The sequence below is a fragment of the Rhea americana genome, unplaced genomic scaffold, assembly GCF_003343005.1.
Source record: "Rhea americana isolate MKP2758 unplaced genomic scaffold, rheAme1 scaffold_26, whole genome shotgun sequence".
NCBI classification, from domain to species: domain Eukaryota; kingdom Metazoa; phylum Chordata; class Aves; order Rheiformes; family Rheidae; genus Rhea; species Rhea americana.
Window position 1 is genome coordinate 4,239,817 of NW_028186379.1, and position 25,586 is coordinate 4,265,402.

A 25,586-nucleotide genomic window follows, 5' to 3' on the forward strand; every position below is an offset into this window, starting at 1 on the left:
TCTTGGCCACATTTGGCCTTCTGCAAAGCAGGGAGAGAGCAGCAGAAACTGTGCCCATGCCAGGGCCTCCAAGGGAGAAACAGTGTCGTGCCACCCAGGGCTGCCTCCTGCAGTGTGACACAGGGCCTGAGCTCTTGCAGGCGTGCTTGTCCCTGTAGGAAAAGTTGCACTTTTCAGGTCTTGAATACGGTCAGGTCAGGCAACCACTCTGTGACTGTCAGCAAGGTCATAAAGCTGCATTAATCTAAAGCTGGCTTTCCTGCTGGAGAGATGGGCTCATCCTGACTAACTTTAGATTACAGTTTACACATTATTGTGCCAAGGTCTGCATTGGACCAATTTATAGTGAGAAATGAGGTTGGCAAGATAACAGGGGCATCACAATTAGAGCTAATTAGCCCAGCAGGAAATCCATTTCCAGGCAGCTTTTGGCAAGAGGCAAGGTTGGCGGGATAACAAGCATAGAGTGTATTTTGATATAAGCACTCTCCAGCTGCAAGGAAAACCAAAGTAACAGCTTGTCTCATCCCTGCGCAGAGGCCTCATGTTTGACTCCATGGCATAAGTCCTTTTTTGAGGTCTTGCAGCCTCCACACTTGGAAAACATCCAGATAACTTGTTCCTGCAAAGCGCTAAGTTTCCTCAGCTTCTGGAGGGCACATTCTCGCCCCGTGCGAAGGTGGTGTGCAAGGTCCATACAGCCCCTCAGTCTTAACAGCCAAACAGGCCTGTACCCAGCAGTGTATTCCTCCATCGATTCTGGGGGAAGATGAGAGGATTTCACTCCTTCCACGGCCAGCTAAGCACAAAGTAGCTATGAGCTCTCAGGTACATCTGCCTTGGAGAGCGAGCTGAGAATATCAATCTCAAAAGAGCAGCTTGGTCTACTTGAATGAATTATTTGTACCGTAAAATGTCTAGGGTATAGGCACAGTCAGACTACTGGAATTATTTATATTTGAGTGCTTTATTATATTGGAATTGCAGTGATATTATTAACATTTGTACAAATGCACAAAAATCCTGTCTCTTCTAGCTAGAAAGAGATGTAAAAATCTGACCTAGTTGAACAGTTTCAATGAACTCATTGTCCATTTGTAACAATAATGGATTCACGATGCAACAAAAAGCTTAACATAAAATTAAACATATTAAATGCTGCAGCAAGTATTTACACTTATGTACCAAAAAAAAAAAAAAAAATCATCTCCCTCCAGTAAGGAAGGTGGTTGCTTTACAGAATAAAACAAATAGACAAACAAACACAAAACCTTTGCATACAATACAAACAACCTCAAGCCCAAAACTTACTGTGACAGCACCTTTTTTAATATAATATATATATTTATATATATAAACTTCGATAGTTTAGGCTTACTCCAAGCAGTGCTAAAACTTCCTTAAAACCAGGACAATGACAATACTCCAAATAAGCAACTTTGGTGATTGCAACCCAGTGTTTAAATCGAGCTGTTACAGAGAAAAGTACAGAGCTCACAAACATGGGCTTGGAAACACTTGAGTCCCAATTCTAAAGTCCGTGGCAAAACTCTCAGTGGTAATTCTTCTTCTGAAGGGTGAATACACCTTTCGTGCAAAATATTTTGTCTTTTGGAAACATGCTAAAGGTCATCTCTGACAGGGATATTATAGCAATTTCAGCTCCTGGGGAGTGGGGAAAAAAATGTCTCTGGAATTTCCTAGATTCCAGCAAGGAAAACAGTTCCCTTCAAATGCCCTATCAGCCCTCTCTCCCCCTTGTTTCCTGACACTGCTGCGCTTTCTGTAAAGTGAGAATGAGATTTCAGTCTTCATTCAGAAGCCTGTTTGAAAGATATTAGTTGAAAAGAGGTTTGCATCTTAAAACATAAGACGGCATGCTATTACAGCAGGGTTCGGAAACAATTCCACCAAGTGAAACTTTACATAAATAACATTTAATTTGCATAAATATAGAACTGGAGATCCTGAATACCAGGTATTACACATTGGTCTAAATATAGCCAGTTGTAATTATTGATTCCAGTCCAAGGAGAGCCTGGGAAAGGATCAGATTTCCACTTAGAGAATCAATCTTTTTTGTGTGTGCATAGACACTGACATTTTTGGCCTCACACAGTTTTAACATTTGCTATAAAGTTGTTTTGAAAGCTATGGAAAAAAACAATACTGTAAGCAATTTAGCTCTAAATGTAAAGCCACTGATAAAACTGAGATAACAGTAAGCTCTGAAAAAAGACGTAACAGATGTAAACTGTCTCYTTTGTCTTTGCAATAACATGACTATTTTACATGATGAAAAACTGAACAGTTTTTTTTTTTGTGTGTTCAGTTCACTTGAGATTTTATTGCTTTTGTTTGTCCTTAGAAGTTTTTAGTCTCTTATTTTTTTTTTAAAGGTGCTGTCCCTAGTCAAGTTATAGGCAACACATTTTATTGATTTAGAAGTCTAATACATTGTATGGCCACTGTTACCACTGCAGCTTCACAGCTACTGTGGGTTGGACAACAGTCAAAAGTGCATTATAATGCACAACACAGCCAGTCTCCTGACCTACGATATACAGGACACTTTGGTTCTCAGGATGAGAGATTATAAATGTAGCTTAGATGCTGCCTCACACACTTTGCATAATAAAACATTTATATGCTATCATGAAGAGGGTGTAAAGTCCAAGTCACACTGCAGACTGGCTGTTCTCAGCTTCTCCGTTTGGGTAGGTGTGAGAGACAAGTTGTAGATATGCCACCAGTGAAAGCATATAAATGTATCTGGTGCAAACGTTTTACAAGAGTATTATAAATGATTCAACAAGGGAGAGCAAGAAAAAGTGAGAGCTAAAGTGCAATTTTAAAAAAACATAAATAATTGAAATGTAGAAATAAGATACTAATTAGTTGTAACTGGTTTTGTTTATAGGCACAGTTTAGTTTTCATGTCTACAGATCAATCTTTTTTTCTTCTTCCCTCTCCAGTAATTTTATCTGATGTATAATGGAGTTTCAATGGTCTAAATCTAAGGAACACTCTTAGTAAAAGGACAGAAGAGGCAATGATAAGGCAGTATAGTGCAACTCACTATGTGATATTAGAAAAGAAACAAGGATGGAGTTAGATCTTCCATGGTGATGTATATAATCAACCTTAAAAAAAAAGGAAAAAAATAAAAAAAAAGACAGACTTTCCAGTTATATGTTGACTTGTGCTTTCTAAAATGAGAAAGCACTTTTTCCAATAAAAAAGAAACAACGGAAGGTTTATAATTTGTTTTGTTGCTACCAAAAAAAAAAAAAAAAAAGCAGATGCTGCTTTAAGGAAAACATTTAATTCTAGGAATTTCTATACAACTGACCTCAGCAAACTTTTCCATCTTAGATGGATGGCTTCTGCTTGAGACCCTGAAAGATTAAGATGCACACACACCTAGAGTAGTTTATTGCAAAACTAATATTGTAACTTAAAAAACAAACAAACAGATTCTGTACAAGAATACTGTTCAAATGGAATGTGTTAAAATAACATTTATTAATAAATACTTTATAAAATTCTATGTGAATACTAAATTAATAGATTCCTGTTTTAAAATTGCTTTGGTCCTCATGAATTTTCATAAATTCACTCTATATGCTTTTTTTTAAAAAAGGTATTAGCTGCTAAAAAGCACATTTTGCCTAAACTAAAAGGCTAGTTTTAAACGCTAAATATTGTTGCTTAAAAAAATATGAATCCTCAAAAGTTGGGCATTTAACAACAGTTATGGCTGGCTTGTTAGTTAACAGGACAGAGTCAGTTAACACACTGAATCCACACGTACTGAGGCACTGAACCATTGACTTTCCACTATTCAGAACATGGGCAGCAAACATTTAGTTTCGTAGCAGGAATTAACTCAAAACAGCATGAAATTCTCCATAAATCACCATCGTCGTCCTTATAAAACACACCATGATAGCACACAAACTACTTGTCTCCCACAGGCAGTGTTAGGAATATGGCTTGCATAAATTGAGTCAGGGGAAGGGGGGTGGGAAAGAAAGAACTGAATCACAGCATAGTTTCTTTGCGATAAAAGTATTGCAATTGTCTGTGGCTGAGATTTCCAACGTACTTCCGATGTTGCACAACGAGAGATGCTGTCCACAGAAATACCTTAAACATTTGCAGGCTTCCTTCTGAATAAGAAGTGCGCGGAGACTCGCCGCCCTGTTAACCCTGGGGAAGGCGAAAGAGGGAAGTTGTCCAAATAGTCCACGCCAGCCATGAGATGGGTACAGAGACCGGCAAGCGTTGCAATGGGCTGAATTCCAAAGGCAGGAGAAAAGCGTGTCAGTCTCCACTAGTAGCTGATGAAAAAGCGGGATTTCTCCTTGAATGCAAGAGCATGGTAAGTGCATTTCGAATGATGTGCTTAGAAGGAGACCACTTCCACCGAAACCGTAACCGAACAGCACAGAGACGGTGGGGCTCTTCCTGCAGCCCTTACTCAGACAGCCTCCGGTGTATGGAGGCACTAGCAACATAAAGTGAGGGCTGCAAGACCAGTCCTTCAGAAAACAAGCATATTTTAATGTGGAAGTGAATCTGATGAATAATATAAGGTGCCTGATTATGGTTGGTCCTTTTACCAATATAGCTAATATAAATATGCTGCATGTTGTCTTGGCCTGTGAACCTGCGACAGAGTTACAAGAAGCAATAGCAAATAGCTTTTCATCCTTTACTTATTTCCACATCACTAGCAATGATTATACCTAAAGGCCAATAGTATAGAGAGGAGACATTTCATTGTAATTACACATTTAGGCCAACATGTGTGGTTGGCTTGCCTAGTTAGCATTAAAAAAAGAAATAATTGAGCTATATATAATACACATCAGTCAAACTGTCAAGTTGCTGAATTTAACAAAACTTAGGCAAGGTTTTTGTATTTTTTTTTTTTTTTTTGCTTTTTTTCTTTTAATGTAGAGGCTTTCAGTTTAACAGCTAAATATTTTAATTGAGGAGACTGAATAAAAATGAAGCTAAACCTTAATTCTAGTGCACTGTAGCACAACTGGGTAATCTAATATTACCAACAACTTTGATTTTATTTTAAATGCATTTAAGTGCTACCCATATAGAGGGAAAGTTTTTAAATTAATCCTATGATGACATTTTATTTTTCATGGTGAATAATGAAATTCAGGGAAATGCTTTTTGTTTATACATTGTGGATACTCAACTGGAACATTTTGCTCAACTGCAAATTTGAAAAAAGTTCCCTTGGGAGCCATGATGAAGCAAAACCATTTAGGTATTACAACCGGAGGTTAAAAAAAATTATAGATTCAGTATTTAAAACATTTTAAAAGTATATGTTTGTCTAAAATATAATAGAAAATCCTTTACATTTGTATTTTTTCGTAATTTTTTTTGGTTCTTAGACTATATAATCAAGTCAAGATTTACACTGTACATTAAAAATTTTTTTCTTTTGAATGTATTTGCATAAATGGAAAGACAGCTGTTAAAGAATACTGATAAAAAGTTAGTTACCAATATATGAACTAATTCAGAAATGAATGATCCTCAGAATTTTACTTTTCCTTCCAAACGGGCTCTGCTCATTACAGTGCCTCATGCTTTATTTGTTTAACTCTCCCTCCCCACACTGAGAAGAGTCACCCTTTTAAAACTACTACTCCTCYCATACCAAAGAAACAGCCTTTGAGAGCAAGAACTTAGCTTCAGAACAAAGTATGTGCAGGACTACAGTATTTGCCAGGAATAACATTAATTAGCTTTTGTTATTAAAAATGCAGTTCAGAATGTTTGAACATTTATCACCAGCTCAGAGCCTGATCCTGCTCCCATGGGAACCAGCAGAAGGTTTTGCCACTGACAGACTTGAGAGCAAAATCAGGTCCCAGTATGCTGAAAGGTAACATAATTAACTGGCATCATCTTCGTCTGATTTTCCCATCAATCACTGGTACTACTCTGGGATGCAAATCAGTAGTGCTGATGGGCTGGCACATAGTCCAAACAAAAACCTTAATTGTGCCATAAGGCCCTTTTATAGACCCTCTTTGCAGGACTGAGTTTCAACCAGAGAGTGTAGTGGAATTTGCCATTCTTGCAGTACTTTCTAGCAGCTGCATTCTTCTTTTTTATTTTTTTAGTGTCATAATGAGACAGACCTGTGGTAAACTGGCATAAGTGCCATTAAAGTCAGTGAAGCTACACCAATGTCTGCCAGCTAAAGATCCAGTCCATGTATGTTTAAAGAAATGCCTGCAAAGAACAAGTCTTTCCCTGGTAATTAAAAATGGCATTTTTCCAACTGGTCAGAATAGTTAGACTGATTTATTTTTCATTTATAGCCTGTGAAATCCAAGGCTGTTAGCATTTGATGATAAAACAATGTAACCAGGTTAAGGAACAGAACTTTTCTGAATTATTATATACTACATGGATTTTCTATGTCAGTGACTGGCAGCGCAAAAAAATTGCTGTAATTCTCAGGTGTTATTTGCTATGCCTGTACCGTGCCACAGACATTTACCTTACAAGCTTATATGGCTGCTAGCATCAACACAGCTGGCTCTCAATCGTGCTTCACCTGTGACTACACTGCTTTCACCTTTCACTGTTTATTAAAAACACTAAATCAGGAGCTTTTCTATTTTTTAAAACACAAATGCTCAGTGCAGCGTAGCTGTGGGTGAAGAGCTAGTGAAAGGAGCAACCGTGCCAACAGTTTTAGGTGGGCTTGAAGTCTTTGCTTCTTCATCACTGTTCTTAGAAAGGGAGTAAAAAGAAGTGAGAAATTCTTGGAATGAAAAAAGAGCAGAAAGAAGCTTGGAGAAGAAAAGGGTAGAGGGTTTGGAAAGGGAAAAGGAAGATGTAAGAATGACTGAAGGACAAAAAGGACAGGGGCGATAGAGAGCTGAAGGAGGAAAGCTAGACAAAAGAGCACATTATTTGGGGTTTTGTTCTGATAGCCACGTATTATATAACCACTTTGAAAGAGGCTCTGAATACAAGATGGGGTTCTGGTGATAGCACAACGCTAACTCATTTTTTATTATGCTGTCAGCAGATGCCCTCTCTCTATATTTATAGCCTAATTAATCCTAGTTACCTACATATGACTCTGTTTAATACTTTTCATGCCTCATGTCAGCTAACAAGCTGCAGTTTAACACAACTCCGTATTTCTGAGGCTTCAGGCTAGATTGGTGAGAAGGAAACATGACTATGTACAGAAACAGTTAGGTTTATAAACAAGTAACTGGTACCAAAAAAAAAACTGGAGAAAGCACCAAAGCATTTCTCAAGCTGATAGCATATTAATTGCATAACTCCCTTTTATGTAACTAAGTATAAAAGACATTTTAATAACTATAAAAATGCAAGCCAGAGTCTTTCAAGGACTGAGGAATCTTCCAGGCTTGAGTTACTGTTGAAAATGTCCTTAGCACAGAGGACGCTTTGATACACTACCACACTCCCACAGCAGTTTCTGATCAGTCAGTCTTAAAGGATTGGGTTGATGTCTGTTCTGTGGCTGGCAAGCTGGGTGAGAGTGGAGCTCCCCACGACGTCGCTGACGGAGGACGAAGTGGTAATGGTGTTGTGCTGGATGACTTGCTGCTGGGAGCAAGCTGGGACAGGGCTTGCAGGAGGACTGCTCTCAGGACCTAGGAAGGGGGTGAGGGGAAAAAGACAGCAGGCGTTAAATTATCCCTCAGTGAAGAAACCCTCAGCTGGGTTATAGTACTGGTAAAGGGATGTACTGCTAAGGCAGCAATGCTAACAACTTGAGATACTAAGAAGTCCTAGGATTTCAAAACTTATAGTTGTCATATAGTTTTTGTCTTTTGATTTGGGGGATTTTTCTTTTTTTCTTAAATTACTTTCTCTGATATTAAGCTGACTTCAGGAGCTAGGATCTTGAAAAGAGTCTAATATCTTAAAGTGTAGAAAAACCAATGTGGGGATGCTTAAATGCTTTATTTGCTCCAGCAGAAATCTAAATTGCAATGCAGTGCACTGCAGTACAGAAAATTTAATTCAAGCAACAGTTGATAGGCATGTAATTCAATTATATATTTTTTATTTGAGTAACTGTTAAAGAGCCAGATGCATAGTGATGCAGAGGAGATAGAAATGGGCTCTATTTTAAGAGAATGCCTCAATCTAGCTAAGATTAACCCAGCCCTGAGGTTCTTCTGAGCTGTTCTAGAGCCAAGCAAAGAATTTGTCCGTAAATTACCATTCTTGCAAAATGCATTAACTAGACAGAATCGATTCAATGTCTCCATTAGATGTTTTTTTTTTTAATGATAGAGAAGAGTTAAAAAAGGACAAACCTTGAAAACCCGTGCCACGTCTGAGTCAGAGCACAGTACCATTTTCGTTGGAGAGAACTGTAATTCTTTCCTTTTTAACTTTCCTTTCGTTTCAAGAGTTATTTTAATGTACTGGCAGCACTGTGCCCAGGAGTACTCTTGCAGGGTTGGAGTCTGAGTTCAACGGGGATCCTCCACATGGGAGCAAGCGTCCATCCAGGTGCATCTCCTTGCAGAATGGAGGGGTGGGGAAAGCTAGCTGGGTTTTGTTTGAGGTAAACCGTGGCTTTTTTTTTGAGCGGGGCTGGTTAAATAAGGGCAGGAGATTGGGTGGCTCAGATGATGTTTGAGACGGCAGGTTCAAGCGATAGTAAGAACAACAAGGGGTTCTGGAGGGAAGAATTAGAAACTCTGTCGTTCTTGTGACTAGTGTGGAGACAGTGCAAACATACCAGCTACTTACTTAGATATCCTTGTGATTCTTTCTGCATAGCTGTTATCGGACAGTCTTTATGTGTTAGCAATAACTGTTTCAGCTGTGCTACCTCATTTTTCAGCATGGAAACCTCGTTCTAGAAAAGAAATAGTGGATTTAGTTTGCCACAACACTGAAAGCACACCGTTCTGCGATGTTTAATCTAAGAACACAAACTGCTCTACGCAGCTCGGCTAAAATGCAGCTGTAAAAGGCACTGGCAGATTCGGCGTTTGTATGCTGGGTTTACGTTGACGTTTGTCTATGACATTATTTTATAACTGTTTCTCTGAAGGCAATTTGGCTTCTGGATTTCCTGACAGAAACCGCCCTGTCAAGTGACTGTTCGCTGCTATCAGCAGAGATACTTCAGTCAGTGTTTTAATGCCCTGAGGAAACACTCTGGCTTTCTGCATCAGCACCAGAGGCCACAACCCTGGGGGCAAAGCGCAGCCTGCAGAGCTCCGCGGCGCAGCGGAGYGGCTGCCAGCACCGCGGACATGCCGGCGGGCGGGCGGCTGGCCGGCGCCGCACCGGGTAACGCACGGCTCTGGGGTTCGGGGGCGCGCGGTCATGCAAATGGCAGCACGCGAGCGCATCTCGTGACCAGTCCCAAGTGCTGTGCCCGGTGTAAAAGCAGCACCGTTCCCACTGCCTGCGCTTTTATCGTCGTGTGCAGACCATTTACATGCCTCTGCTCCCCTTCGCTCCCTCACCGAGAGGCCATTCTGTTTATGCTCCTCTTTATGCTTCTCTCTCACCGGCTTTGAATCAGGGTTGAGCTACAGGCCCTGTTCTGAAGAAGCCTTTTATAGCTAAGTTAATGACACTTCCAAAAAGTGACAAAAGAAAATAAATACAACTCAGTCCAGCAAAGGCTTCAAAATCCCAGGAYTGCTTTTTCCTGGCTTATCCTGCTACAATTATTATTTTTTTTTAATTGAGCCACATACATCTGGATTAATCAGCTTTGCCTGCAGTCTCGTTATGAAGCTAGCGCGTGGCGGTAGCATCGAAGGCGACAGGGGACCGGTGGCACCGCGAAGCGCTGCCAGCACAAGAGCGCCTCCGTGCCCTCGGGGAGGCCGGCAGGAGCTCGCACCTGAAGCTGCATGTTTGTCTGGGTGAGTTCTTCTGCTTTCTTTTCCAGTGACATCACCCAGACCTTCCTCTTCTGTCGGCAGCGCGTGGCAGCGGCTCGGTTCCTCTCCAGAAATTTCCGCCTCCTCTCGTCRGGGTCTTCGTCCACCACCCTTCGCCGGCGCCCGCCGGTCGGCTGCGGCGGCTGTATTGTCTGAGTGGGCTGCATCTGCTGGGCTGCTGGTGAAACCTTGCGGGGGGGAAAATGCAACACGGAGGGTGAGGGAGGCTGGGCGAGGAGAGGAACAGTTACACGCGGCGAGGCYGAAAGGGCAAGAGGAAGCTCACAAACTCGCGGTGTGGGGCTGCAGGCTTTCTGGCAAAGCCTGAAGAGGGCATGAGTTGAAAGGCTTCACCAGGTGCCACTTCAATTAGTTGCTGGCAAAGAGCTGCCATGGTCAAAGGGGACATTTTTTGAAATGATTCTCTGAATATTAGCAGGGAAAATATTTTTTCCTTTGCAGCTATTAAAAATATAAAAACATTTTGCTGAGGTACTTTCTGTGCTGCCGCTTATTTCAAACTGAAATGTCAAGTTTCCCACAGCAACTGTTTTAATCAAGGCAGAAGACTGTAGAGGCCTTCTTTCAGTCTTCTTTTTTTTTTTAATTGCTTCCAAAATTTTACGATATTTCTACCCATCTGCSTTCTCAGGCTTTACAGCCTTTGGAGCTGTGAGCTGCAGTGCCCTTACTGCCCGTGCAGACCCCGGAAAGCACAGGCTGAGATTATGAGAGGCAGGAAGGCTCTCCGGTTAAAAGCCAGCAAATCCCAGTGCCCACAAGAAGATTCAATAAAAGAGGATTTTTAAGGGTACTTAGCCCCAAGCTTGCATTTTGGAAGGGAGGCTGGTATCCTGGCACTGCATGGAGACACTACGACAGTCCCCTTTCCCAAGTGCTCTCGTTCGCCCTCTTTTTGACCGCCGTGACCGCTGTCCTCCCTTCTATCCAGCAGCCTGGCTTCAATGGCAAAGGGGYGCCATACCCAGCCTCTTTGCTGTGATATTACGGAAAGACACGGATCGATGCCTTCCCAAGTGACGGCGAGTACCCATCCCGCTCCTGGGAGGAGCTGTCCTCGGCCAGCACAGAAAAGGCAGGTGGTGGCAGCAGCCCCACGTAGTGAAACCCTGTCACAGATGTGTATTTGCCTTAAAGTCCAGTGGTTGTCAGGCAATCCGTGCAGCCGGGGACAGCCCGCTTGGGGACTGCTTTTCTGCCTCTCCGGCTGCCTCGGCCGGGTGACCCTGGCCCCTGGGGTTTCTGCCTTTTGGGACTCAAAGCCGCAGGCTGGGCTGGCGTTGCTCCCACTGCCGCAGCCCCAGCACGGGCGGGAACGATCTGGAAACCTCAGTTGTTGACTCAAAATTAACCCCGCCGTCCTGGCGAGGGCCCAAGCCTCCAAGGTGCTTCCTTTTGACTTCAGGGAGGGGACGTGCTCGGCACTGTGTCAGACCGAGCCCTGAATTTCAAGCCTGGCGATTAACATGTTTGCCTAATACATCTGCTTGTCTCAACTAAACCGATACTAGCGTCTTGCAAGGTGGATTTCCTGTCTCGAATCGGGCCACAGACTGTGAGGAGTAGTTTGCTCCCTCCCCCAGCTGACTTCAGTCCACCACAGCGGCAATCCTGTGTGCAACTCTAGCGTGCAACTGCAAACGCCTTTCGTACAAAGCCAAGCGGATTCCCAGCTTTATGTGGCACAGTCAGAGAGTGTCACTGGTAGGAACAGAAAAAATACTAAAAAAAAAACCAAAAAAACAACTAAAAATAAAGAAGCTGCCCCACACTATCTGAATGATGTTTAACACTGCAATTTGTAGGAAGTCCTTATGCTCGCTGGCAGAAGCGSCTGTCCCGGGCCCAGGCTATGCAGTGCCGTGGCCCAGGGAGCCCGGGGCCCGGAGGCAGCCACTGCCAGTGCCCGGGCTGTGCAGACGCGTGGCTGCCTGCACGGCCCCAACCCCGGCCCCAGGAAATGTCTGCTGGGGGCCGCCAGCTGCTCCCAGCTGCTGTGGCCCCTTCGGCAGCACGTCGGAGCGACAGGGCATCAGCAATCCCCTTCAATGCCAACATCTCATCAACAGCTCTTCATTTTCTTGCATATGACACCTTCTAAGACTTCATAGAGTTCTGTTATTTACATTTCTGGACACCAAAAGCTTTCCTTATCTTAGTTTTCTCCTTTTCATTCCAGCATAAAAAGTTACTCTTTCTCTTAAATCTTCCAGTCAGGCCTGCTGCACAGACAGATGAAGGTAACTATACCATCCTCTTTCTTTTTTTTTTTTTTTTTTACCCTCTTTCCTTCCCCTCATATGGTCATTTTCTCCTGAATAAATAGTGAGTCATTTTGTTTTCAGAATGTACTAGTCAGTGTTTGGGCAGTTAGAGCATATTTTCGGAACAAGAAGAAAATCTTCCCTCCATCTCTGGCAGATATTAATTATAAAGGCTATTATTAACATTACTAATAATGTCACATGGGATAATTCACTGAATCTTACTAAATAGCACTGAACTCTGAAATCTGTTAGGTTGTATCTTGATAACTGTCTAAGCAACATTTTCTAGCATGATTTTCCAGTCCTGCCTATGTAAGTACATGCTCAGTTAAGAAAAAAATATATATTTATRCTAAAAACATGGTTAATTTGCTTTCATAGAATGCTTATTGCATATCTATAATCAACACAAACTTACTTAGRAGAGCTAATAGAAGGAAATAACATTCAAACCCCATCTTTGCTTAAGCTATCACTCTGGTAAATTTGATATGAAGAAATGATAATATGACAAACACAGCAATAACAGCATCCTTCTGCAGTAACAGCTACAACCTGGTAAAACATCTGTCTGAGAAAGATACGCATTACAAGGTGAATTCTGCTTTGATCCTTGATCCAACACTTTTCTCTGTTCTTTGTAATGCTAACTACAAAATTAATTCCCATTCATTCATTCTAGCAAAACATAATTCATTAGGCTCATGTGTATCAAAATGGTAGCTGAAAAGCATGAAATGAATTCTGACATTACAGAAGGGTGAAGTGTAGAGTAACAAAAATTATGGCATGGGAGCACACAGCTCACAGCAATGTGGATCATGCTGTCCCTTGGCAGGTGGCTTGGAACTGAGGAATCTGGCTCAGAAGAATAAGGAGGTTAATAATTAGTAAAATGCACCATAAAATTAATGTCTGCTGAAGCAATCTGACCCCCAAAGAGGACAATGCCACGGGGACTATGGATGGGTTTAGAAAGTAATAACCATGTGTTTATTACTCAGCAAACCTTTCTTTTCTGCCCATTAGGGCATCTTTTCAGAAATCCCTATTGTCTTTGCATCATGGGAGCAGACAGGCAGCAACAGCGCTGCCGTCCAGGAAAGCAGCTGACCTGAGGAACTCTGCTTAAACTCATCTTCCATTACCCGCCAGTCCCAGCCTCTTGGTGACACTTATACCCACTGTCAACATGAAGACCTCCTTGATCCCTGATGAGGCTCATTGCTTCCAGTGACACTCTGTGCACTTGAAAGCTCATGTTACCCTGCAGGCCCATCTCCAAGGACTGTGTGATGCTGGGATTCTGAAAAAATCTGATCCAGCTTTGGGGCTGCCAGTCCAGTCTGCCACCTTGTTGCCTGTATTTCTTGCTGGCTACCTGCAAATCTTTAGGGGTTCCTCACTGATAAGTAATAGAAAGCATAAGAACTTCAGGCTGTCCTAACTGATATGAATAAAAAGGGCTTCAGCAGCACATCACCCAAGGGAAAAAARGCAGCTGTAGCTCACTAACTCACTGGCTGGCATCTTAGCCTTAAAATTGGTGGGTTTATTTTCTTTTGTAGCCATATTCTCTCCTCACCTATTAAAAGCGATAACATGGAAGTTTTGCAGTGGTGCCCAGTACTGAGGTTTCTGACTGCCTCATGTGCCTTGACATGTTTACCCTCCCAACCTCCTTGGTGAGGGGTGTCAAAAYTATTACCATCATTTTAAAAGTCTCAGGGAGGTTAAGTGACTTCCTCCATCACATGTATGGAGTCCTCAGTCTGCTAAGCACCAGCTTCATCCTTACTCTCTCACAAATTTCCAGGAYACCCATCAGGTTGCTTTTGCTTTCTCTGTTATGAGATAATGTCTTTTTATTGGAGTTTTTAAACAACTTCAAGGAAAATTACTCATTAACAGATGGGAAAATAATTGAATTCTCAAAGTAAAAACTGAACTAAACTTATGAAAGCTCTGGGCATCTTCTCACAGGGGAGTCTGCGTCTCTCTTATTTAGRCTGTTTCTCTAAAGCTGACAATTCATTTTACATTAGCAAATGCTTTAGGGAAATCCCATGTGCTTGCTGCCCCTGCAATAATAAAGCTAGATGTTAGTAAATAGTTAATGTTGTGGGACACTGGGATGTCAGCCAAATCCTCTCATTTTCTTTAATGTTTTCTAAGAGCTTCTCTGAAAGGTATTTGCAAGCAATACAATACTTCACAGATTGAACTTCTTATGGCTGGCACTTCTCTTTGTCTTCTGTGCTCTACACACTTGTCCTCCTTAAATTTGTTCCCCAGATCTGACACGTTGCAGTCACTGGCTCCAGAGCATTCTTTTTCTCCTGAGCCCTCCCTGGTGCATAAGCCTATCACCTTAAAACATAAATATAATTCTTCTTAAAAATGACTACACTAAAATCCTTGCTCATTAGTTTTGTTCAAGAAACATTTTCCTAAATCCTTATGCTTTAAATATGAGATCATCCAAATTGCTGAAGTCAATGTTTCTGGTCCAAAAATTGAGATCTTCATCTCATATTGCTTTGATTGAATTCTCATTGTCTGAATCCAGTTCCAAGTTCTCTTCCTGGCTGAAAAGTCTCCTCATGGACTGGCTTCATCTTCTCTTGACCAACTATTACCTTCATTCTCACCGAATCTTGGCCTTCTCCTATACTGCACAGCTGGAGGCTACCAGCCCGTTTGCATGCAATGTCTCACACCTTCTTCTTTTCCTGTAAGCTAGTGTTTTTATCTTAAAACTATCTCTAGTCTTGACAGAAAACAGATAAATCATTGAGTTCTATCTTCACACACAGATCCAATTCCGACACATACATAGACATACAGATCCAATTCTTCCTTTGAGTATGTGTACACAATGTCATTTTACTTCACTAAAGATTGTGCTATGTGTTTCTGAACTTAAAACACATACTGCATACAGTCTTGGCCTGAGAGGTTTAGGTTCAAGCCTATTAAGCAGTATATATAATATTCCAGCCTCCTTCATATGCCTCTTCCATAAAAGAATAYGTGGCAATTTGCAGAGATCAGAGCACAGAAAAGCCTTGGAGCTTCTTATTAAGTAAGATATTACAAATGTCTAGCAAATTAAGCAACAAAACAAGTTGTTGCTTCATTGTTTTCTGCACAAAGTTTGCACTTAGCCACCAGCAGCAGGCATTTAAGAGTAGCCAGAGGGGCTTGATTCTAGTAAGACATAATGCAAGACAAAACAATACAGGCATGAGGCTTCAATGCCACATAAAAACAAAACTCAGCGATGCAGCATGGCATGACGCTCTACCTGTGCTTGTCCGCCTGAATGCAGRGGAGGGTGCGGCGAAGTCTGGTGATGTGCCGGGTGTGCATGAAGGTGCGAGTGGGAGTGGTGATGAGGATGGTTCTGCTGGTGATGAGGCTGAGGATGGGGATGGTGCGCCGGATGCTGGTGCTGATGTGGGTATGAATGATGAGGCGGCAGGGTCTGGTGCTGATGAGGATGTGAGTGCATGTGATGGTGTGGCGTCTGGTCCTGTCGCGAACTCATCATTTCCATCATGTGGCCCATGGTGTTCATATTTCCATTTGACATGGCGGCAGGATGATGAGTGAGCGCTGCCTTCAATCTCTGGAACAGAACAAAGAAGAGAATCTAACATTAATACATGAAGTCCTGAGCATTCAGTATAAGATCTTCACTTTTGTAGAAACTGTGTCTTGCCCTGTGTTTTGGGACTTATCTAGCCTTTTTGTTGTTGTTGTTGTTCCCTTGATATAAAGCATCTTATTTCAGTCTGAGGAAGAACATATCCTTGGGCTCTGATCTAGTTTTTTGCTGTGAATATGTAAAGATGTAAACATCTGAATTGAAATTCAACAGTTTAGCATTTCCTATTGTGCTTCTGAGGAAAAATAACTGGCTCTCGTCTTTCTCTACTGGGTCAGCTCAGTAGCTTTAGTTTCATACAAACTTCATCCAAACTTGTATTCTTTTAATTTTAGAAAAGAATGTTTGATTAAAATAAAGGTGGAGCATACATAGTTCCCCTCTTCTTTCTATTACTGGCATTATTTAAAGGGCACAGTGATAATACATTGCACTGACATGAACCTTTCAAATTTCAAAGCTCAGAAATACTTTACAGTTATATTAGCAACTAACCTGTTTTTTCACMAGAAAGATATAAAAGTAATGAGGGTGGTCTCAACCTGAAACCCTTTTTCTTTGCTGTAAAGTTCAAGCACCTGCTGTGTTTTTACTGCATGCTAATTCCTCGCTCTGTTCTCGTCATGTTTTTGACTGTCACTGCATAGGGTCATGCAGTCCAGACTTGGGCAAAACTGTCCTTAGTGTCACTGGGATCCTTCTGGTTTCCCCCAAACAACAACAACAACAGCAAAAGAGGATGATGAAAGGGCTGCTAGATTTTGAACTGCAGGATAGGCCCCTCATGTATTAATTGGTTAGCTGAAATATATGTAAAGAAAGGTTCCTCTTTAGCACAATTACAGGGTCATCCCAGAGCTGTAAGCTATACTGGAATACAGCAACTTTGTTGATGCAGTCCTGGACTGAACAACTCTTAAAGAAAAAAAAAAAGATGCTTTTGTAAAACATATTAGTGCCTTATTTTCATTAAAGAAAGAGTAGTGACTTCAAGAAATCTCTTTAGAGAAAACCTGTAAAATTATTATCACAGTACAGCATGGGTCACAAACTGACAGTCATCTCAAAAAAAGATCAATGCAACTATAGCAGCCAGGTTAAATACCTCCCACCCCTCGTGTTGTGTACTTACCTCTAAAGTTAGAACTGAGCTCARTTTAACACTGATGGCAATAACCTGTCCTGGGTTTAAAATGGAGGACTTGAGCAGCTGCCATCCTTAACATTTCTGAATTCAAGTGCTACCCTGGTTATTGCAAGCAGCTCTTTGCAATGCTCAAAATAAGTGGTGTTACCCAGGAGGTATTGGGAAAAACAGGGGAAAAGCCACATGAATAAGATAAGTCATTCTGCATGTCATTCTTATTCAAAACTCGCGAAGATCTTTTTCATGGGGCTGAGCCACTACACAGCTCTAAGCCAAAGCATCAACAAAAGCTGTCGTAATTGTGCTTTCTCAATCAAAATGCAAAAAACGAAACTCTCATTAGCTCGCACTTTTATAAATGATGAATCCCTAACAAAATCTACCAATGTTGTATTTGTCAAAAAACTCAGAAACTGAGCTACAGCATGTCTCATTCTAAACTGCATACTTTCAAAGCCAAAGGAAAAAAAAAGGAGGGAAAAACTTAACGTGTGAATAAACTTTTTTTTTTTCAGCTGTAAAAACTGTGGCTTATTAGTGTGGCGCGACTTCAAGGGGAATAAATTATTTTGTTTTCTTTCCATAGTCCCTTCTACCACATCCATTTATTTGAGATAGCAAATCAAGAGAGACAGCGAGAGGTCTGACATGCAGCTGGTTTCAGTCAATAGGGGTCATTTCCATTTGGTCTGTGTATTTTACAAGCTCCTTGTTCACTGTTCCCAACGGGAGGGTGGGCCAGCTGCCCTGGATCTGAGTCCTGGTACGAAACCAGCTCTCTACCTCATCGGGTCCCAGCGCAGCAACRGCGAGCGCCCAGCCCTCGCGTCTCTTTAACTTCATGCTTAGATCAGCTCTGCATCAGCAAGAGCCCTGTATGCACACGCACCCAGGGCGACATTTATCTTTCATTAATGAGTCACTGCTGCCAATCAGAAACATTTGGGGAACTGTAAACATCTTTTTCTTTCGGTCTTCAGCGAGATCAATTGTTTTCGATGTTTTAGTTAGGGCGCAGGGGGAAGAAAATAACCAGAGCTTAGTGAACTCTTTGCATTGTATATGTGCAGAGCGGGAAGTGAAGACTGCATTTTTGTTATTGTTCTTTTTATGTGCGCTAATTGCAAACAGCTGTTTTATTTTAGTGTCAAACAAAATATGATGGCATCAAAATTGAGCTTTCTGGAGTGACTTCATTAGCAAAGCAACTCTAGCATGGAATTATGAAAAAGGACCTAATCCTGAGGCCATTCAGTTTTCCACAGACTACATCACTGATTTCACTGGAAGCTGTAGATACTTTGCAATTCTCAAAATAGGGCTAAAACAGACAACTTCAGTCATACCTGCTCTCACGAAAAATCAAAAATTCTGCTAACTTCAGTGACAGGTTTTAGAGCACAATCCCTCTTACCTCCTTTTTATAGCACAGTTCTCAAAAAAATCCACAGCAACCTAGAGTCCCCACTCAACAGGAACTGCAGGTGCTCACTGCTTCTGGTTTTTGGCCTAACTGTTCTTTTTTTTCCCAGTTGATCAAACTGACATACTAACCAACACTGATTATAACTGATTTCCACTTGATTGTGACATTTGCATTAATGGTTGTCAGTAAGACAGACAACAGTAGAAATTATTTCACCAAATACCATCTGCTTTGCCTCTGATGAAGTGAATAAAGAAAGGTCTCTCTTGATCCTACAGGAAGCCAAAAGCACATAAACTTTCATGTTTGATGGTTAGGAGGAAATAGAGGCAACAGATATTAGTGCTCCACAGGCAGGAGTATTGCGTTCCCTGTACTATTCCTCACAATTATACGCTGAACTGTCACATTTACTTTGAAGCCATCCAACTGCATGTCACAGGGGGAAAACACCTCAAATAAGCTATTATTGTACCTGGATTATTGTTTTCTGGAAACAGACAGTTTTCATAGTCTTTCCTCCATCTAAGGCCTGACATCATGACATAGTGAATTGTTTGATGTTTCTTTACATCAACCTAGACCACAATTTATTCTTTGAGCATCTTTGGGCAAATGCTAAGCATGTCAGAAATAAGCTGCAAGCATCTCAGATCAGGAGAAAAAAGAATATCAGCTCCCTGTACACTTCCACAATCTGGGTGGGAACTTGCTGTTTTGCCATTTTTCTCCATCGTGAGACATAATTCAAGGGTGGATTTTTTGGATTTTTTTCCCCTTTCTTTCTCCAAAATTGCTAATGAAAAATAGCTAGAATTTTTTTCCAGTTTGTTAGAATTAAAACAAGGTAAATAAGACCGTCATTTTAGAGGTCGCTTTTCCCAGCACTAAAAACTCTAATCACTTTTGTTTTATTAAATATATGTGGGTATATATGTATGTGTGTATATATGCATATGTGTGTATATATATATATATATATATATAAATATAAAAATATACTCTAATACATAACTAAAAATAAACTAACATTTTCTCATTTTTTTTATAGTGGAAAAATGAAAAATCTTCTCCGAATGTACAGATGTTATTACCTGAGTGATCTGTCACTGTATCAAACAATAAGTTATTATATTATCCAGCTGTGTTTTAGGTTGGGAGAGCCATGCAGTTCTGGTTTTGAATAGGACTGCATTGTTCTGAATAAGCATGTATTACAGCACTTGAAAAATCTCACTTCCCCTTCTGGCCTGCATGCCCAAATCCCACTAAATGAGAGAAGAAACAAGACCAGCTTAATGTCTGGTACATTCTTATCTGGAGATTGTATCAGGCCTCTGCAGGCAGATGGAATATGATCTCAAAGACATTTCTTGCTCTAGTGACTGTGATCCTAGTTCCTATTACACAGAGATGTAAAAAGTTCCCTGCAGGGAGAGAAGAGACTACAGAGGGAAGAGACAGCAGAAAAATACAGACATCAAACATCCCTACATGTCTGTAATTTGGTAGCAACCCTGGGTAAAAATTTTGATTACTCAAATTTCATTACACGCATACCATGGACTTCAGTAGAACTAATACTATTTTCTCATCTGTGATCAAATTTTCTTTTTGTACTAGTGACCATCTAACCAGCATGCCCAAGGTGAATACAGAGTTAACAAGCCTGTTGCAACCAGAGCTGAGAACGGAACTTCACCCAGCATACGTTAAGGCATCACACTGAGTTTTATTGTTGCCTCAAACTACTACTACGATGAGAGAATTTAAGCATAAATGTCACTGAGGTCTTTTATAGCTGGCTGCTTACAAGCATTTCATAGTGTAAATAACAGAAATGACAGTTAGCAAATGTTCCACTCACATTCATAAAAGCAAATTGGAGGTGATTCATCTCCACCCAATAAGTGAGCTGCAGATACTTATGACCGCATTTCAGAGACTGGTGATTAGAAAGCCTCTGACGTTGCATTAGGTGCTTGCTCCTACACTTCTCATGCAGCAAAATTGCATATTGACTGAAGGAGGAGTAAGAGGTGTGTGAAGCACATGAAACCCAGAACCTAAGTGACACATTACACAAATGTAAAGAGAAAAGGGGGATGCATTTAATTCACTACTTGCCAGTAAACAGTGCCAAACTGCTAATCTTCTAATTATTCCCAGGCTGTTTGGCAAATCTGAATTATATTCTTGCTTTCCTTTGTGCTTTCTTGCCTGCTTAGCAGGATTTTGTAACAACACTAACAATAGATCGTCATCAAGCCTTCAGCTCAGCTTAGCTTCTAATAAAAACAGCAAATTTGTTCCCTTGTCCTCCCAAACACAAACTGAATTAATCTTCAGCTGAAAGCAGTGAGAATCAACTGAAAACAATCAAAGCAGCAATAAAACTAATAGACATCATGCTGCTCAAGGACGGGCCAGCCGCAATAGCTGCTCCAATATCTCTCAACTCCGGAGCACCGAGAAGCTCTGAGCGGCCTCACTTCCCGTTGACATCAGTAGAAGTGACACCTCTGCGGATTACTGCCAGCTTTAAGTAATACAATGCAGGTTGCTGCCAGGGTGGCCCACGGATACTTTGCCAGAACGAGCATCTTCTGGTGACGACAGTTCAGTGAGAACGGTCACGGTTCCAGGAACCACAGAAAACTCCACTGAGTTTACATCTCAACTCCATTTAGCAATTTCCTTCTGTTCCTCTCAAAGCAGCTTACAAAGGAGGTAAGCATCATTATCCTTGGGCATCTTCTTAATGATTAGAAACAGAAAAATAGTAAATACTCTGTTCCTATTCTACATACACTTTTAATAAATAAAAAGATTAAAATCAAGACAGAAAATAAACTGAAACCCAGCTTGTGCTTCTCAGTGCATACTATTTCTTGCATGACTTACTTCTTAAYGCAGTGTTAAATAACTGGGTTTGATTTGCAAGAGTCAGGAATCGTAAATTCAGCTTCCTGCAAATCTCTAAGTCCCACAAAGTCGAAGTCAATCCTTGCCTGTGTATCCATGACAAGTGCTATTTAATTATTTAATCACATATTCGACAGTAAAACGATTTATTGCTAGCATAGCGGGTCATACAATTYCAACATACAATACCAATGGAAGGATCCAAAAAATACTAGCAACTTCTGCCTGATTTCCCTTCTACGTGCTGAAGTCAAAGCTGCTGCTTAGCTGTTACCTACCCCTGGAGAGCCAAGTTTTGGGCAGGAGAGTGCCCAGCTCTTTGGGGGCCCAGTCTGTGCCTGCTGTCRGTGGGCACACTTACCTCTGTTCTGATTCTCCAAATAGACAGTCTCTTGCTTAGTTATTCTGCCAGATTTATCTATGGAACATGCCCATATCATGCCTGCCTGGTTGTTGCCCATGGAAAACACAGCAAAGAGGGGGCAGCAATAAATCTGTTAATAGCACCCTGGAAGGAGAGGGGAAAATCTGGGCTCCACTGCCTTTATTTTCTTGAGGGAACCTGAATCTGTATTGCCCATCTCCTAGATATACTCTTTAAAACTCAGATTACAGCCTATTCCAGAGCTGAGAGAGCACAGTGTCTTTCTACACATTTGACATAAAATATTTCAGCAAAGTCTCTCATTAGGAATTGCAGCTCAGGTCTCCCTCACTCCTCAAGCAAACRCTGTAACTAGGCTTCTCAAATCATGTTCTCCTCTTCTAGTACAATGAAAGTGGGAAGTGCTTGAACAGTGCTGGTATTGCTAATATATATATATCTTGCTTGAGCGCATAATGAATACTGTATTAAATAAGAACAAGTGGGAATTGATTTCAGAGGGAGTTTGGGATTTGCCTATACAAGCCAGATATGGAGCTAATGCTTAAATCACAGTACTCTTTAACATTGAAAAGAAGGTTGTGGGTTTTGGTACTTTAATCTGTACTTAAAGATCAGATTGGATTAGCGCAGTAAAAATTTCTTGCTACAGATTACTGCTCTGAAGCCTCAAGAGGTCTCAAAGACTGACTGGATGCTAGTTCTTTCTTTTTCCCTCTCACAGTCATAATATACTCACCAAGGAAACAAGAAATGCAGGTTAAAATCCCTTCTCTGTTTGAAGACACCTGAACTTTCATCGCCCACCTCTCACTAAGGCTGCTTATGATTAAGTCATTCATATCCAAAGAAAAATGTCATCCAAGTATATAAAACTTTTTTTTTTCCCCTTCAYTAGTGTGATTTTGAAAACTCGTTTTTCCTGGATAAAACCCAGCACATTTAAAGGGCTACTAGCAGGCCAAAAATGGGATACATGCACTTAAAAGTGCTTTGATTTCATCCCAGATGTGCAGTGCTGAAGGATGTACACACACACACACACATATATCCACTGACTGTGTATACTGGATACGATCTGATCTGTAGATTTGGTTTCAAGATTATACCAACCAGACTCTGAAACGTAAAACCAAAGCCCTGACCACTTACAGCCATTAGGGATCCCAGGGCTCTTTGTGAAGGAGTATTGATGTTCATTAGCCTATTGGCCTGACTGAAGAATTCAATGCAGGTAATTAGACTTTGTCTCATTACCATGTAGTTTCAGGTGAAGTTATTTTTCTCTGTCATTTCTAATGTTAAGTGGTTTCTGAAACATTTTTAAAGCATTCATGGATTTTTCTGAACAAAAGACTGGAATTTAAGGTACAGTAGAGGTACATATAGAATGAGAATATTCTTACGTGCTCCTTCACATTTTTTAAAGCCAAATTCCAGCATTTGACAGAAAAATGAAAATAACATTTTAACTCAGCAGACAGCTTTCAGTTATCTGCCTATGACAGTYTAGTGACTGGTGACTTTTTAAATGCATGCACACACATACAACACATAGTCCCTATATATAAACTGTAAGGAGTGTGAGCCAATTCATTGTGTGTTAATTTATAAAAGAAAATAATTTATAAAAATTATATTATTATATTTTATAAAAGATATAATGTTATAAAGTAAACAGAACCTATGCTGATATTTATCTGCACGAATAATTATCAGATTCAGATTATGAATAATCTGCGTTGGTATGTACTGTCCTTTTACATCCTCATGCAAGGTCTCTCWTGCCACCTTTCCCAATAGTCTTCCTCTGACTTCATCCATCCTGTTGCAACCTTTCAGCGGGTCTCCTTCATTCCTCACCTGCAGTGCTGCCCCCCTTCATCCAGACACAGCTCAAGCTGCTACCTTGTTTCTCACCACCCCACACGTATCAGCTGTGTTTAAACAGCTTTAKGTTGGGTCAGATGCACAGAATTTCAATGCTACTTGAGGATCCAGGAACAGCAACGTCTCAACAGTCAGCCACAGAGCCGCCGGCTACCCCATCAATTCAACGGGGTTTCTTAATATGCTTTTAGATGGCTGAAGTGTGAAAGAAGAGAGAGCAAGAAAAAAAAGAAACTGGAAATATTCTTTCATATTGGAAAAAGGAAAGCATCATAGCGATTTATGCTGATAGGCTTTACCTTGTGTTTGAAGGAGCTAGGAATGCATCCCATTGCACACCGTGGCTCGACTAACGCGCAATGGCTTCCGAAATGCAGTACTTCAGCTGCCCCCTTGTTCGACGTGGCACGCTTACTCTTTGCTCGTGCTGCTTTGCAGAAGAGCATGTCAGGGCAAACCGAAAAGCACCTTCCGCGGGGAAGGGAAGGATGTGGTCTGCATGGWAAGCCATTGACTCATCCCGCCAGCTCTGGAGAGCCGGCGCTGGCCTTCCTACAGCCCCTAGCCACAGAACGGCCGAGCACGGGTCAGGGGCCTGCCTGGGCGCGCAGGTGTGGGGCCGACACGTGTCGAGGATTTCCTCTGCAGCGCGGAGCGCATCCTGCCCCACTCGGCTGCGGCGCTCGGTCCCGGTCCCCGTCCCTCCCGCCCCAGGGAGAGAGGGCAGAACCGAGCACGGCGCCTCGGGGCAGGCGGCTGCTGGCGGCGCCGCGGCGGGCAGCAGAAGGCCTCCGCAGGGCCCCACGCGCCTGCGAGGAGCAGCGGGCAGGGTCGGCGCCGGACCGGCCGGCGGGGCTGCACACCTGGACAGACGGCCGCGACCCGACCCAGCACAGCCTGGTCTTTAGAAAAGCGCTTCCGGACCCGGCTGCTCTTGCTCTTGCCCTGCCTTCCTTTTTTTTTTTTTTTTTTTTAATTCCTCGTGTACTTTTAATGAGCACGGCAGAAAGCCACGAACGCCGTCTTGTTTTGGTGCTTTAACCCATCTTCCTGTCTCGTCCGCCAGCCTTGCCGACAGCATTATCCATCTTCCTGACACCACCGCTGTCTGATTCGTTTGACATACGCGCTAGGACGACATGTCATGTCCCGAGCACGGCCGCGGCGCTGTGATCTCACTCGCGCCTCGGTCTCCTCGCTGACCGCGCTGCACGGCACCCCCYGCCCGGAGGCAGAGAGAAAGGCCAGGCCGCGGAAGGAACAAGAGCACCTACACGCGGGATGCTGGAAATCAAGGTGATGCAACAGAAACGACACCCAGCTGCATCCTGCCCGCTGGAAGTTTGGAGCAGGGAAATCTTTCTTGCCTGCCGCTGCGGGGGGCAGCTGGGGGACCCTGCGCAGATGCTACCTCCGGAAGGGGGCCAGCGCTCTGAGGGACCACGGCAGGGGCAGGAGTCACGACTGCACGGCGCAAACCTTCGAGCCGTCCTGCCCCGTCATTGCCGTCACCGCGGAGGGCTCCCCCGCGGCCGGCGCGCCTGCGGGCAGAGCCCGGGCACAGCCTGGCCGCCCCGGCTTGCGGCCGGCCGGCGGGGGGCTCACGCATCCGAACCCGAGCCCGTTTCCAAGCCGGACAAGGCTGCCGAGAGGGTCACCCATGAGGTGGGACGGGGATGCGGGATGCTGCTGCTCCCCTCCCCTTTCCCACGGAGCAGCCGGCGCTGGGAGCAGCCCACCGCTCACGGCTCCTTCGCTCTGGAAAAACGCCAAGGYGCAAGAGCCGAGGGGAGAGGAGGGCGAGAGCAGACCAAGGCAGGGGTGCACCGCGGAGGGCAGCGGGGAGGGCGGCCAGCCAGGAAAGGTGGAGGCAGCTAATTTTCCCATTTCTTTCCCTGCGGTTA

General features: G+C 42.6%; 1 protein-coding gene across 2 annotated transcripts in view; it reads right to left on the reverse strand.

Moving 5' to 3' along the window:
* Nucleotides 1-966: 966 nt before the first annotated feature.
* Nucleotides 967-25,586, reverse strand: part of CREB5 (cAMP responsive element binding protein 5) — a 215,754-nt gene continuing 191,134 nt past the window's right edge. The window contains exons 7-10 of one of the 2 annotated variants that reach the window (XM_085307535.1): nt 15,547-15,870; nt 9,912-10,139; nt 8,798-8,906; nt 967-7,683 (exon numbers count right to left, since the gene is read on the reverse strand). In XM_085307535.1, the coding sequence (XP_085163661.1) occupies nt 7,520-7,683; nt 8,798-8,906; nt 9,912-10,139; nt 15,547-15,870 (825 nt within the window). In that variant the 3' untranslated portion in view covers nt 967-7,519. Of the gene's footprint in view, nt 7,684-8,355; nt 8,907-9,911; nt 10,140-15,546; nt 15,871-25,586 lie in introns of both variants that reach the window. The other variant, XR_014896181.1, reaches the window with a different exon arrangement.